Source organism: Brachyistius frenatus, unplaced genomic scaffold, assembly GCF_029030835.1.
Source record: "Brachyistius frenatus isolate BFR_SWC_R1_liver_20210118 unplaced genomic scaffold, ASM2903083v1 Contig_30, whole genome shotgun sequence".
NCBI lineage: Eukaryota > Metazoa > Chordata > Actinopteri > Embiotocidae > Brachyistius > Brachyistius frenatus.
In genome coordinates, this window is record NW_027210629.1 from 2,791,731 (window position 1) to 2,806,987 (window position 15,257).

Consider the following 15,257-nt stretch of genomic DNA (forward strand, 5'->3'; position numbering starts at 1 on the left):
GTTTTATCAACCAATCCATCCACCCCAACCTCCTCTACTCAGACTGTGTGACTCTATAAAGACACAATCTCACATTTTCCTTCTTCCTCCTGATTAAACTGGTCACTATAGGGCGCTATAGCAATGAAACATAACTATGAGTTGTAACAAGGTGCTGGGTCAAATAACTTATGAGGAAGTTTTTAATGGAAGAACAATCTACAGTTGAAGCACGGTAGCCATTTTGAGGCAAAATGCTTACAACAGCAGCCAGTGTACGCAAACCACCATTAGGTGTCTTTATCTGTCTAGACCATCATGAGACCAGCCTAACAGCATCTGCCGGTCCCTGCAAAAACTCCCCTGGTACCATAAAAGACCGGGCCTCCTCACTAAAGGAACCGAGGCTAGAGAACCCAGTGGGGACCCATAGTAAGGTATGGAGAGAAATAAAATGATCTCATGTATTTTTTTTTTTTTTTTCATCCCACCATGGTGTGTGCCATGCATCGCCATGAAGGCAGATGGGGGAGGTGGAGGTGGAAATAAAACATGCATGAGTCGCCTGCAGCCGAGGAAAATAATTACTGTCATTTAGCAGACATGTAGAGGAGACCAGCGCAGCCCAGCCTGCCCACAGTATACCGCCACACCGCCTGCATACCGATGAACTGGAGGGAAAACAGAGAGGTGGCAACACATCGAGTGGGAGAGGGTTGTGTGAAAGATGGCAGAATGGTTCCTTGTTTGATGGTAATAGATGCCGGAGTTTATTTTTGGAGATGTTTTCATATGCCACTCACAGATGACAGATTTTCCCACACGGTTACAATCACAAGAAATTAAACAATGAGACTTTTCTTTTCATCTGTCCCATCCCTCACAGGAGCTCTGTCTTGAGTTCCAACATAGCACGATACATTATAGAGCAGCGTTCTGGCTCCAGTGGTCTCAAAGGACACAAGAAGTGCAGTATATTTCTCTGAAGATCAGAGGAAAAGATTTGACCTCCGTGTCTTGGCTGGGACGAAATCATGCGCTCCGTCTCCCTTCTTTTACTCGGTCACTCATTTCTTTTCTTCCCACTCCTCCATTTTCTCCACTTATGTCCATCTCCTTCCTTTTGTTTCCCACCTTCCCTTCCCTTTTCGCCTGGAGTCAGACCACAGCACAAATTATAGCAGGTGGAGGGATGCCAGTGGAGGTCAAATGCGTGAGCGGCTTCCCGCCTGCCTCCCCTATCATTCTTTATGGCTGATCTAGTGGCAGAGCCTTCATTACCCTGAATTATACGCTGCGATTATTACCTCTCCCCCCGGCCTATGCAGGACGGCCCTGGCCTTATCATCTTATCATCTTACCCAGGAGGAACGTAAAGTAGGGAACTCTGGATATATAGCACAACATCTGCCTTCAACATGACTCTACTGCGGATCTTTGAACTCCACATCCTCACGTCCACAGCATGTGATGAATGTGGTGTATGGCGGGGATCCTGGCTTTATTTGTGGAGAGCTATAATGGGCTGCAGAGGCATGCTGTGTGATGCTGATGTTGGAGTCCATGCTGTATATATTATTTAGGTTTAATTAGACTTACTGATCCCCACATGGCTAAAAATAAGAGGTTCTTCTCTCTGGCACTAAAGTGGAAACTCAACCAGTGTTGGTCTATGTCCTGTAACTCAGACTGTCTGCTCTCCAGAAGCTCCACCACACCTCAGATTTGTCAAATATTTTCCTGTCGGCCCCTCAGATGCAGCACCTTCCACATGCTTATTTGTAATCTTTTTCATCCCATCTGTTTTTGATGTTTAGAGGAAACGTAGAAATGACCCAACTGCAAAGAAATCTGGCTACTAAGCTAAAGACTCTCCATCATTGTTTCAGAATTTATAAATTACACCCTGAAAATACAGCCTGGATAAAAATAACTTAGTCTGGAGTCATGTTGTTGTTGTTGCACCTTTCCTCACCAATACACCATTATTACACATGTTTCTTAACACAACTGAGATGCCACTGTGAAGCCTGATAATCTGGGAAATCAGCGGGATGTTCAGATAGAAACGAGCTTTGGCAGTCTTGATATATTGTTCTTTTTCACAAGTCATTTTTGAGTGGGCACGCTGAGAGAACCGGCATTGTATCATGGTGAAAATATCAATGCAGGCACAGAGGGGGGTAGCAGACAAGGACTGGATGACACATACACTGCAGTAAAGGCTTCATCATCTAGGCTACAAATCAGAAACATATCTCATGGAGTTTGAAAAAGTTTTGCCTAACAGATGTCTTCCTGCAATATCAGACACACGGAAACACATTTTTTTTGTTCCCGTCAAACCTCAGTAGTTGCAAGTTCCCACCAGGTGGAGCTGCGAGTTTGGTTATAGTGCTTTTCTTAACTGAAGATGTGTTATCAGGCTGGAATTGCAAGTAGTTCAAGAGTCAGTCATAGATGTAAAAACAAGTGAAGAATATTCCAATTAAAAATAAAAGTCAAACAGTCCTCTGTTTCTAATATTTTGTTCATCTCATTTGTAGCAATAACTAAATATTAGAAACACTTATCAGTACATTGTAGTACAGTCCAACAGCACCACAAAATAAAGCTCCCAAAAGTGACCATTAAGTTGAATCAACTCCTCCATAACGAAAACTGAACCTTCATGAAAATAGGCATAGTTTCAGGGCTGTTTCATTGGTCTATTTTTTTTTTAGCAAATTGTACCTAATAAAGTGTCAGCTGAGTGCAAAATATTACATTTGTGTCACTAATGCATTAAGCGATATTCTATTGAAGCAGGTGATCCAGATTTGTACCTCTGCTGGCTAATTTGATTTAATAATGTTAATGCAAATCATATAACGACGCACAAAATACACTGCTCAAAAAAATAAAAGGGAACACTTAAACAACACATCCTAGATCTCAATGAATGAAACATTCCAGTTGAAAATCTTTATTCATTACATAGTGGAATGTGTTGAGGGCAAAATAACATAAGAATGATCAATGGAAATCAAAATCATTACCCCATGGAGGTCTGGATTCAGAATCATACTCAAAATAAAAGTGGAAAAATCAGATCACAGGCTGATCCAACTTCTGTGGAAATTCCTCAAGACAAGTCAAAATGAGGCTCAGTAGTGTGTGTGGCCTCCACGTGCCTGTATCACTCCCTACAACGCCTGGGCATGCTCCTGATGAGACGACGGATGTTCTCCTGAGGGATCTCCTCCCAGACCTGGATCAAAGCATCAGTCAACTCCTGGACAGTCTGTGGTGCGACGTGGCGTCGGTGGACGGAACAAGACACAATGTCCCAGATGTGCTGGATTGGATTCAGGTCTGGGGAACGGGCAGGCCGGTCCATAGCATCGATGCCTTCATCATGCAGGAACTGCTGACACTCCAGCAACATGAGGCCGAGCATTGTCATGCATCAGAAGGAACCCAGGGCCCACTGCACCAGCATATGGTCTTCCAATGGGTCTGAGGATCTCATCCCGGTACCTAATGGCAGCCAGGGTACCTCTGGCTAGCACACGGAGGGCTGTACGGCCCCCCAAAGAAATGCCTCCCCAGACCATCGCTGACCCACCGCCAAACCGGTCACGCTGGAGGATGTTGCAGGCAGCAGAACGTTCTCCACGGTGTCTCCAGACTCTGTCACGTCTGTCACATGTGCTCAGTGTGAACCTGCTCTCATCCGTGAAGAGCACAGGGTGCCAATGGCGAAGCTGCCGACCTTGGTGTTCTCTGGCAAAGTCCAATCGCCCTGCACGGTGTTGGGCTGTAAGCACAGGCCCCACTTGTGGACGTCGGGCCCTCGTACCACCCTCATGGAGTCTGTTTCTGACAGTTTGAGCAGGAACATGCACATTAGTGGCCTGCTGGAGGTCATTTTGTAGGGCTCTGGCAGTGCTCCTCCTGTTCCTCCTTGCACAAAGGAGCAGATAGCGGTCCCGCTGCTGGGTTGTTGTCCTCCTACGGCCCCCTCCACGTCTCCTGGTGTACCGGCCTGTCTCCTGGTATCTCCTCCGTGCTCTTGACACTGTGCTGACAGACACAGTGAACCTTCTTGCCACAGTGTGCATTGATGTGCCATCCTGGATGAGCTGCACTACCTGAGCAACTTCTGTGGGTTGTAGACACCGCCTGCACAACCGTTCCTTTATAGGGGTTGTCTTGATAATTGCCTCATTTCCACCTGTTGTCTGTTCCATTTACACAACAGCAGGTGAAATTGATTCACAATCAGTGTTGCTTCCTAACTGGACAGGTTGATTTCCCAGAAGTGTGATTGACTTGGAGTTACATTGTGTTGTTTAAGTGTTCCCTTTATTTTTTGGAGCTGTGTATTTCACTCTGAAATGTGTCGGACTACAAGGAACAGTGAAATACAAAACAGGAAAAGGCTAAAAATATTTTGTAGTTTTCTTACTGTTGGTAAATCTCATGAAATGATTAAAACAAACAATGAATTGATCCTGATAACAAGTTGTCTGTGTATCAAAAGACATATTCCTTGCATTGCAATAAATATCCACTGCTGTCCAAAAACAATTAAAAGCAAATTGATTCACACTCCATTTAACTGAGTGACTTGGTTTGAGAGATTTTTTTGAGAAAATAACTTACTATTTACTCCTGTTTGGGGGAGTTCCTAAAACTAAAGATTTATAACATCAGTGCTACAAACAGGTTAAAGAAGTCAAACAGTATGATATTGACTGACAAATTGCTGGTCTTGAAACTTGTTGCCAATCAGCAACCACAAGTAAATGTTAGTGTTGGTGTTGCACCTCCATAAAGTTTGCGAGTCTCACAAGAGGCAGATTGAAAAACTGACTGATCAAAATCAATATAGCAGAGACCAAGATATTCAAACTTTTAGCAAGTAAATGAGTCAAGCTCCAAAATAGCAGGTCCAGCACTTCTCATAATGCAACTCAATAACATATTTCATTAGATCCCTCCCGCCTGCTGAACACCTACTGTGTGTTTTTGAGACTCCACACCTCAAGTTTGTAAAGCGTGCATCAATGTTATTTTCTCAGAGTTTAGAAACTAAGTTCTCTCCTGAGCCAAGAAGACGTTATATCACTGATTTCTTTTGTTGAGCTGCACTGCTCGGTGCTCAAACTAAGTAAACTTACCAACGTGTGTAAAATTCAATCCTAGGATCAGTCAACAGCATTGATATTGGACGCATCTGCAAAAGGATGGATTACAACATTTTTGCCAGTGCCTTTAAAATTTTCACATTTTGCTTTACCTGTGTACATGGCATCTCTAATATGTTTATGATTCATAGGCATTTTGACAAGTAGACTGTTTTCAAGATGGGTTCATGTAGAGGAAAATAAAACACTTAGGAAAGATAATGGTTACAGTAAATAAAAGGGCAGTTCAAATGTCCGATGCAGTCCTGTGATTGGATGCAAAACATCACTCTCCTGTATCAAAATCATAAGTGCCCCGCTGCCTTCCGTCACCCACCATCCACACCCTTGTTTTGTGCCTTATTAAATATAGAGCACACTCTGCTATAAACTATACAAACAAAATTTCAAGTACATTTAACTGGAGCAATGGCCGGAAAGTAAATTGAAAATGTGCTGTATGTTCCATCCCTGGTGTGTGAACTTTTAAAATTGTTTGTGTTGCTGTACTTTGTTCCAGCTTACTTCCAGACAACATAAAACAAAAACAGGGAGTGAACACAGTGGATGACCGTGTAGCACATCCAAGGCCATCAGCTGCATCAATGGGCACAATTACAGAACTTGTTGTGCTGTATCATGACCTGACCGTAAGCACAGACTCAGCAGGGGGTCGTAGACAGGATTTGGACAACACACACATACAGGAACACACACTTCTCCCTCCCCCCCCTGTGTGCTGCTATATCAGGCAGTCAGGCAGGGAGTCAGGGAGCAGTAACAGGGCTATTAGGACTCCCAGGGACCCTATCGATCTCCTCATCGATCCCCTCCTGCCTTGGCTAGTCCAGACAACTGAGAGGGTTTATACAGCTACTACCGGAAAGAGTCAGGTAAGAGTACATGTAATGGCAGAGGATGAACATGGAAAGAGCGGAAAGAGAGCCACTTAGAAAGTTTAAAACCTTCCTCTCCTCCCACCTTCTAGCTGACTTACTCCCCCTTTTCCCTCACTTTCCCTGCTTTTCTTTCGTTTACGACCAAGTTTTAAGCTCACATTTTTTTAAAACACACTTGGCTCACATTTGATGCATCTCTATTGTCTGTAATACCATCACCAAAATGATAAAATGACACCATGGCTGGAGGGGGAAGAGAATATTTTCACAGTATAAAGATGTTATTTTAGCGCTGGGAAGATGTATAATCTGTGACAAAATGTAGGAAAAAATACTAAGCCACAATCCCCACAGTGATAGAGCATCATGATGGTTATTGAAACCAGGCAGGCTGGAGCCTTCACAATGCTTCAAACTGGGTCACATTAAAGTTACACATGTGACTACAGGACCCAAACATACTTTTACTCCACATGATGATTCTATTAAACCTGCCGTTGTAGAATAAAGTGGGAGTTTTAGATATATCTTTTAAACCTTCCCTCATTAAATGATTGCCAGGCGCTGCTGCAGGGCTCTCACTCTTTACCCACTGGCATTGGTAAAAGAAAATAGTACAACATTGCCCCCAGTGGACCTCTAGTGGTACTACTACTCCAACAGACTGCCAGTATATACAAGTGCCCATGTATACATAACACAATCATCTAAACAATCTAATAATTGATATCTATTGAGTTAGTGGCTGTATAACAAGTAAAGTTGTGTACTGCTGAGTCTGCTGTCTGACCCTGATTAATGACAAGGGTCCTCATCAGAGTTCATCTGATTAATAACTGGCCCTTCACTCCTTCCTTCACAACTAATGGCTCTCAGTCTCACTCTGTCTATTATTATCACGCAATAATGAGATCTAAAAGAAGGCGTGTGTGTGTGTGTGTGTGTGTGTGTGTGTGTGTGTGTGTGTGTGTGTGTGTGTGTGTGTGTGTGTGTGTGTGTGTGTGTGTGTGTGTGTGTGTGTGTGTGTGTGTGTGTGCGCCTCAGTGAAAGAGAGAGAGAGAAAGAGAGTGAGTGCTTGATTTGGACAGCATGTTTATCAGCTGTTTACATGTGCAAAGCCTCGTGATGGTGGATTAAACCTGATTCACTTTCTCAATACTTAAGTACAAATCTGATGTACAAATGATATACAGGACCTAATTTCAAGTGAATTTTACTTCAACTCCACTAAAATGTGTAAAGAAATACCCCACTATGGTTACTTTACACATTAAGATTTGACACACAAAACATGTAATGAATAAATAGGATCAGAGTTACTGTTACAGATTGAACACCCAACAGTATAAATAAGTTTAAATTGGTTTATAATTCCTGTCCATCAATGGATCAGTAATAATTACCAATTAATATATAATGTAATGGGGTGATACACACAGGGGACACTTTTCTGTATAATAAGTACTTTCACCACTTGAAGTACATTTTGCTGTGAGAACCTTTGTGTAATTTTACACACATCTGAAAGTTGACATGATGCAGCTTTATACTGCAGAATCAGTTCTTTTACTTAAACAAAGTATCTGACCTTTAAAGGCTCAGTTCATCCACAGTAGAAAAATGCTGTGAAACACCTTTATTTTTCCTGAACTAAAAGTCTACATAAAAACTGAACTATGTTTTATTGATTGTTCAAAATAAAGGAGGCACTGTGTAGAGACAGACGTGTTTTTATTGAGTATTCTGAAATTTAATGCTGTAACATTCATAAAAAACTATATTGACTCAACTGAATTGAGGTTAAGGAAAGAAATTTCCATACTTGATCGATGTTTTATTAGGAGTGGACAGATCATAAGAAAAGAGAGAGTTGGGGGACAACAAATGCCCACAGCTGGACCAAGACTGGGGCTACCAAATGGAATGAAATTGTTAATCAAAACTACCAAACAGGAGGCAAAGACAAAACTTAAGTAAAAACACTGAGAATCATTACTGATATAAAAGTTCCTGTACAGGGCACGAGGGACCACTGAAACCTCTGATTAGTATGAAAATGAATCAACGTGCTACAACCTTTGAAGTCATCGGATCTCAACCTGCTTCCACACATAACACTAATTATAATAGACGATCCTCTCTATTTCCACCATTATATTGAAATAAATATCTGTTGGAAGAATGGTGTTCATTTAACTTCACAGACTCACAATCTTCCAAAGAACATTGGAGCTGTTCAGGAGGTGTTTTCTTTGCCTTTTATTTTATCGCCAATCAGAATCGTCATTGTTCGTTGCTATTAGTAAGTGAGAAAATATGCTTTCTTGTCATGCCGGTGAACCAAACATTACATTTTAACGATTTATGTGGCTGAGACAGATGAGCATGTGAAAAACATTCACTGTAATCTTTTAGCTACCATATGGAGCAGCTGTAAACCTTTAATAATACTCAAGATAATGTCAACTAATCTGTTAATGATAGGGGCCCCTCGCTGTTGCGTTGTGTCTGATTAGGAGGGTCCCTATCAGTTTGTTGTTGTTGTTTTTCCCTTGTGGTCTGCTGCAGTGGGCTGAACAGCTACATATCGGGCACCTGTGGCTGCATCCAAAGTACCAATCAAAGGCAACGAAACACATACGCAGTGATTTCATACAAATCAAACAAGTCACCAGAGGAAAGCAGGAAAACACTTTGAGATAGGATTTCTCACCTACAGTGTCTCTGTTGTAATGACACAGACACTGACACCCCCTCCCCCCTGGGCAATGCACCATTCCCAGATGAAATTTACACACAGCACTGCAGAGCACTTGTTTGTGATTATTTGCTGACTAGCTGATATATGGAGGCAGCAAATCGTAGTGTCAGTCTGCGGGGTTTTTTTTTTAGACTTCAGTTTATTTCCTCTTACAGGTCAGCTCATTCATGCTATCACTCCAGACAATTTGCGTTAACAGTACTGAAGATAAAGTTGTCCGAAAATACACTTCAGTCATCATTATCATCTTGAAAACAAGAGTAAAGTCCCTTTCCTGTTGAAAGCACCACCGTTTGACATTTCACAGAGCTTTACATATTACATCAGGCTGCTGAACGTGGGGATCAGCCAGAGATTTACAGTCTGCTTAACGTGTATAAACGCCACCATTTAGTCTCATTACTTGGTGTTTCCTGCATATTAAGAAGCTGATACTGTATATGACGTGAGCATCAGACACAGGGGTGTGTCAACCTGTCAAAAAAAACACATCGCCATGGTGCAATGTCTAGACACTACCCAAACTGAGTTCAGGAGATTAACGTCACACTGATAAGACTGATAAGATTCATAAAACCATGATACTCTCAGAGTGCCAAAACGAGCTCCGATGACTTTATAAGAAGAGCGGGGTGTGTGTGTGTGTGTGTGTGTGTGTGTGTGTGTGTGTGTGTGTGTGTGTGTGTGTGTGTGTGTGTGTGTGTGTGTGTGTGTGTGTGTGTGTGTATGGACAGATTTCATTCACAATACGATTCAAGAATAGCCTTCTGTGCCATGCATAGTGAAGCGTAATTAAGTGATGACTTATGATGATGTTGACCAATAAACAAAGCTTCATGGAAGAGGCTGTAGATCAGGGGCAAACAGAAAGGAGAAATAGTCACGACTGCCACATGACAGAACATATTTTATTTAGCTCAGTATAAAGCTGTAAAAAAAAAAAAAAAAAAAAAAAAAAAAAATCCGTTAAATTCTGCTGTAGATATTTGGAGGGATGTCTGCACAATATTTGCTATCATAAGGCAGTTCACGATAGATACGTTTGTTCCTCCTCCTTCCCCTGACATGACGGGCTGCTTGTTATTAAATATAGAGGTTAGATTGGTTCACGAACCTGACACGATCACGCAGGAGAAACAACGAGACTTGACGGGAGTTAGTTAGAGAGTCTTTTTTTTTTTTTTTTTTTTTTTTAATTTTTTTTTTAGGTTGAATGGTGATCACGGCTCATCGGGTGGACAGTGCAAACTGCTGTCCCGTGCGCGAGCTAAAGTCCACCACCCAGTACCACCGCTGGGCCTGATGCGAACAGCTGTATGTTCTGTACTCACCTGCTGCAAGTTCAGTAAAGTTCCATTGTTCCTTGTCGTGTGAAAGTAATTTCCACCCGCGCGCATCCAGACGAAGCAGCCTGGCGTCCCACAAACAGCGAACAAGACGACCCTGTATTTGTTCGCTATCTTCCCAAAACTTGAATATCGGTGCGTTTAAAGAGCAATTTCCTAAAATATTGTGAATTACAAATAGCCCTACGATTTGTCTGCTATCTTCGATACAACTCTTTGCACAATTTTTTTTTTTTTGCAGGTTATAGACCTATTTTGTTGCACTGAAAATACAAATAGTCAAAGTGTGCAAAGTATTGTACTGCAGAGGACCGTAAAGAAAAATATGTGACTTAGAAAATGATTTTTGAGCCCCTGACCTTGGTTCAGGTCTGGCCACTTGACCCATAGTTTATTATTCTTCGTTATATAACAAGGCAGTCATATTTTCACTGTAAAGGATGTTTGAACATTGCAGTTTGTTATAAGAATCAAGGCCAAAGTACATGCAGAGCATTCAAGGATTTTATTCACTGAGTATGATTTAATCAAATCCAAAAAAGAAAATGTTATTATGTTACTGAGTTTATATTATATATTAATATAATATATCTTAATACATTATATTAAGAGTTTATTTCTAATTCAATGGTGCAAATTATTCCAACTACATGTAACTTTATCTTCTCCATTTAAAAAAAAAAAAAAAAAAAAAGAATAGAATTTGTTCACAATGGTATGAGAAGCTGAAAAAAACCCGTTTCAATTCAAACTGCTAATTTATCTTTTTTTATGCACTACAGCAACCTGAAAACAGGTTTGTGGAAAAAAATACCTCAACTTTTTCAGCGTTTTGTCAAAGCTCAAACGGTTTTGAGAAAAATGTTGTGCAATACTGTAAAATTTTACAGCACTGACTGTCTCATGTGGTGGGCTCACTGCCAGAAATACAAATGTTTCCGTGTATGGATACATCACTAGCTTTAAATCTATTACAACACATACAGCCGTCTGTTACATGCAGATCATCTGCTTCATTCAAGTGGGTGACATTTCACAAAAACTGTTAGACTGTAGGTAGAAATGAAACCAGTGGTTGAAATGACTAAACTAGAGGAAACAAAACCATTTTTAAAAGAATACAAAAATAAAAGAAGACATTTGAGTAACTGGCCCGTACTGTTTGTACCATGGTTTGTAATAGTGTTGTAGGTTTGTGCTGAATAATTGAAAAAACTTTAAATCTAATTCATCAAACATGTAAGTTTAAACTGCCTTTCTGTTTGCAGCATCATAAATAAACTCAGCATGGTTATTTGTGTGCAGTTTGGTTGACAGTAGGTCAACTTTGACACACCTTACAGAACAATTTATTGCTCCAAGTGACCTCAGCCATACACGTTATGGACATGAATTGTGATCAGTTCTACGGAATGTCTTTGTCTTGAGTCTATTTTGAGAGATTTTCTGGGACCTGAAGATGTTAAATCTAGTATTTCAGAGGAATAAAACAATAAATATAAATAATATGTGTAACAGATTATTTCATTTTAATACTCATACATCTGGAGACCCTGCAGATTCACACCATATTACCATGCTGGTAACCACTGACCTATAGTCTTCACCACCAGCAAATTAAATCAGTTCACAAATTGAGAATCAAAATCAAATCCATCATTACGAAATCTATGGAACATGTGGATTTTAAAGTCGATGCTTCTCTACTAAGTTTAGTCTGTTGTTGTCTTATCAGCTCTCAGCCTGAAGGATTCTCTCTGGTTGTTTTTCCCTCACCACCAGGGCTATCTCTCATTCTTCTGACCCCAGATTAATAGTGTTAATATACAACCAGGAGGCAGGAACATCTCAGACACATCCCCTTCTGTCTAAAGAGGCAGGACAGCTCACACACACCCATCGCTGCAGACGCTTTTGTTGGTAGTCAAACTTGGTGTGGGTATTCATTTATATTACAGCTGAGTGCAGCACTATCTCATCCTGAATAGACACCAAAGAGATACTACAAGACTCTTCCAATAAATTCTGAAATAAGTACCTCTTGTCTGATATTCGTGTCAGGTAAACTTGTGAAGGAACTTCTCTCCATTAGAGGAAACAAAGAAAAGGCACCTGTAAACTCCAGTAAAGAAGCAACAAGTGAGTTAAATGACCATGCATGTGAAGAAGCAGCTGTGGTCCCTGGTCCGTATGGTTCTGCCTGCTGTGGGATTTGCATTGACATTTATGGGGGCCTACTTGGTGTCCCAGCAGACCAAGTACGCTCTGGGGAACAGTCCTGTCTACATCACGATTGTCTTCGGCTTGCTGGTGATGCTTGTCTGGGTCTTCTGGAGCATCTGCCACAGCATGAAGAGCAAGATGTACCAGAGAGGAGGACGTGAGCACATCCAAGTCTTCACAGTAGAAAGGTAAAATCACTTATGAGTGCTGCTTCTAACTCTTTGAAAATGTGTTTGTGAGACGGTGACAAAGGTGATAAAACTTTTTAGTTTGTGTTAAAAATAGAATTTTATAACTCCCAAACAAGCCTACTATTTGTATAATAAAGAACATTTAGGCAGTTTGTTTCTATGTAAATAAAAAAATACTTGTACAAGAAAAATGTTTGAAATATTTCATAATTTTTTTTATAGATGTTACCTCAGCTTTTTGTTGCGTGTGCATTTTTAACAATTGTCCAGGGACAACAGATGACATTTTTCAGCTCTCATTTGTCTGTTGGTAGATGTGGTTTGTCACTTTTAAACAAAACTGAACTAAACTAACATCCCTAATAAATCATGTCTTCCCTCTGCAGACCGAGTTTCTTTCCTCCCTCTTATGAAGAGTCCCAGGGAAACCAGGTCTGTCCTGAGTGTGTGGTCGTAGTCGATGGAGTGGAAATGGTGGTGAGTCTGGCTCCTCCATTGTACAACCATGACAGCTCAGAGGCCCCAAACTGCACGTGGAGCTGGGAACAACCACCACGATACAGTCAGGTTGAGCATATTCAGCAGGGGCAGATGGATGCAGAGGAGCAGACGGAGGTACTGTCTGCATACTGAGGAAAGAACAGCTTTTGCCTCAATGGTTGAGAGAAAATGGAGGAATGTTGACATGTCGTCCAGACTGAGCTCAAAGAGAAAGTTTCAGAAAGACTGTAAATGGCTCGTGAGGTTGGACAACTCGACTGCCAAATGATGGACCACAGAGACGTGTTGGCATCATCTTTGTAACAGGCAGAGGTATGGCCTGTTGGGATGAACTGTATTTTTTTTCTGTGGTCTCACAGGGATTAGCTGCACTTTTGTATGTGACAAACCGAGAGAGTGTTAATCCAGTTGGATCCATGGATGTCGAAATAACAGAGGGAACTTATTTTTATCTGCACTGTAGCTTCAGTTTGTGCACTTTTAAAATCAAACACTCTTGTATGTAAGTATGATGTAGCTGAGTGTATCCAAGTGAATAATGCTACCCCTGCTCTGGGGTGATTTGTGTTATACAGTGAAATTATCATGTTGCTAAACCAGTACTGTGTCATTATATTGCTTTGGTTCTAAATGTTTCTTTCCCCTCGGGGATTAATAAAGTAACTACCTAACCTAACCTAACCTAACCTAACCTTAATATATAGCCAACCTTTGGAGGGCTTGTTTTTTTGCTTTGTAAAATAATGACAATGTCTTTTAAAAAATTGTCAAAATATGTTTCGAAAATGTGGAAAATTCATAGTTATAAAAGTAAATCTTCTTACAAGGAAGAGTGATATCATTTCAGTAGGATGAAAGTCACTCCGGGTTGTAACCAATTAAGCTGACTACGTCATGGCCTTGTCCTTCTGGGAAAAAGTTGTTTTGACAACAATAAAACTGTATTATTACACAACAATGAGTAGAAAGTAGTTTAAGTGAAAAAGAGATGTGAGAGCAGCACACGTTTCATCTGACTTGAACAGAGTACTACTAAACCATACTACTTTTTACTACAGTTTCATGGACAGTATCTGTAAACCTCAGCCCACTACGATTATCTTATATACTTGTAAATTCAATTTGTAATTCTTTTTTGTAATTTAACAGGGAGATTCCCATAAATTTTGAAAAACCTTTCTTGAAAAACACTTGCATAAAAAGTTGAAGATTAAAAACTACAAAATCAGACAAAAGATAAAACAACAGAAAACAGATAGTAATATTAAAATCGGGGTAAAAGGTCAATTTAAATTGATGATGAAGGCTTCCAGTTTCTGTCCACACTGCAGATTGGCATAAAGTGCCCTGTATGTCTTGTGACCTGACAAAGTTAGGGCAAAAAAGAAAATGTATGGCGAGAGAAAGCCAACAAATTATGAATAAGTGGTTTTATTTTGGTTACAAACCTAAATTATTTGGTGATCCATTCAGTATGTTACTGTTATATAGCTGTGTACTGTGGTCCGGTAAAAATGTCCAACAGCTGAGGCAAAAACAAAGTCCCTCCAGGCTGTGCTGAATGTGCACATGCTTGCTGTGTATGACATCATGAGGTGTCCAAACAAACTGTTTTAACAGATATACTCTGTGAAGCACACCTGGCAATAAAAGTGCTAGAGGAGCAGTTACTGCAACGCTGCAGCTTATCCAGTTTCATGCACATTATAAATGAAGTCTGTTGACACTGTTTTAATGATGTACTTTAGTGGAATATATTCATATAATCATGCTCATAGCTATTAGACATTATATCTGTGAAACATAAACAATTTCAGCTAAAACCTAGATCGTCCTCTTAGCAACATATTTAAAGGGGATAAACTGCCACTGATCAGAAGTAACCCCTGACATTACTAAACAGCTGAATGGGGCATTAAGCTGTTATGGCCGACAGGTAATGTCTGGCTGACTGAGTGAACACATCCTTGCGGATATCCACTGGCATATCCTCAACTCATAATGACGGCAATCAGTGTTTTATGAGTTCCTGCTCTCTGTGTCTTATTCTGACAGTGTAAAGATCAACTCTCTTCATTTTTTATCTCAACACAACCGCTTCAACACATTTCAAACTCGGTTCAAAAGCAGGTGCTGTGCTCGACAAACAAAAGCCTTCTTTTTCCTCTTGGACGATCAATCGCCAC

General features: G+C 40.6%; 1 protein-coding gene across 1 annotated transcript; it reads left to right on the forward strand.

The window, feature by feature from the left end:
* Nucleotides 1–12,310: 12,310 nt before the first annotated feature.
* Nucleotides 12,311–13,203, forward strand: LOC138621354 (transmembrane protein 252-like). The gene is made up of 2 exons (XM_069699342.1): nucleotides 12,311–12,567; nucleotides 12,957–13,203. Exons 1-2 carry the CDS (start codon nucleotides 12,311–12,313, stop codon nucleotides 13,201–13,203), a joined length of 504 nt encoding a protein of 167 aa, XP_069555443.1.
* The last annotated feature ends 2,054 nt before the right edge of the window (nucleotides 13,204–15,257 follow it).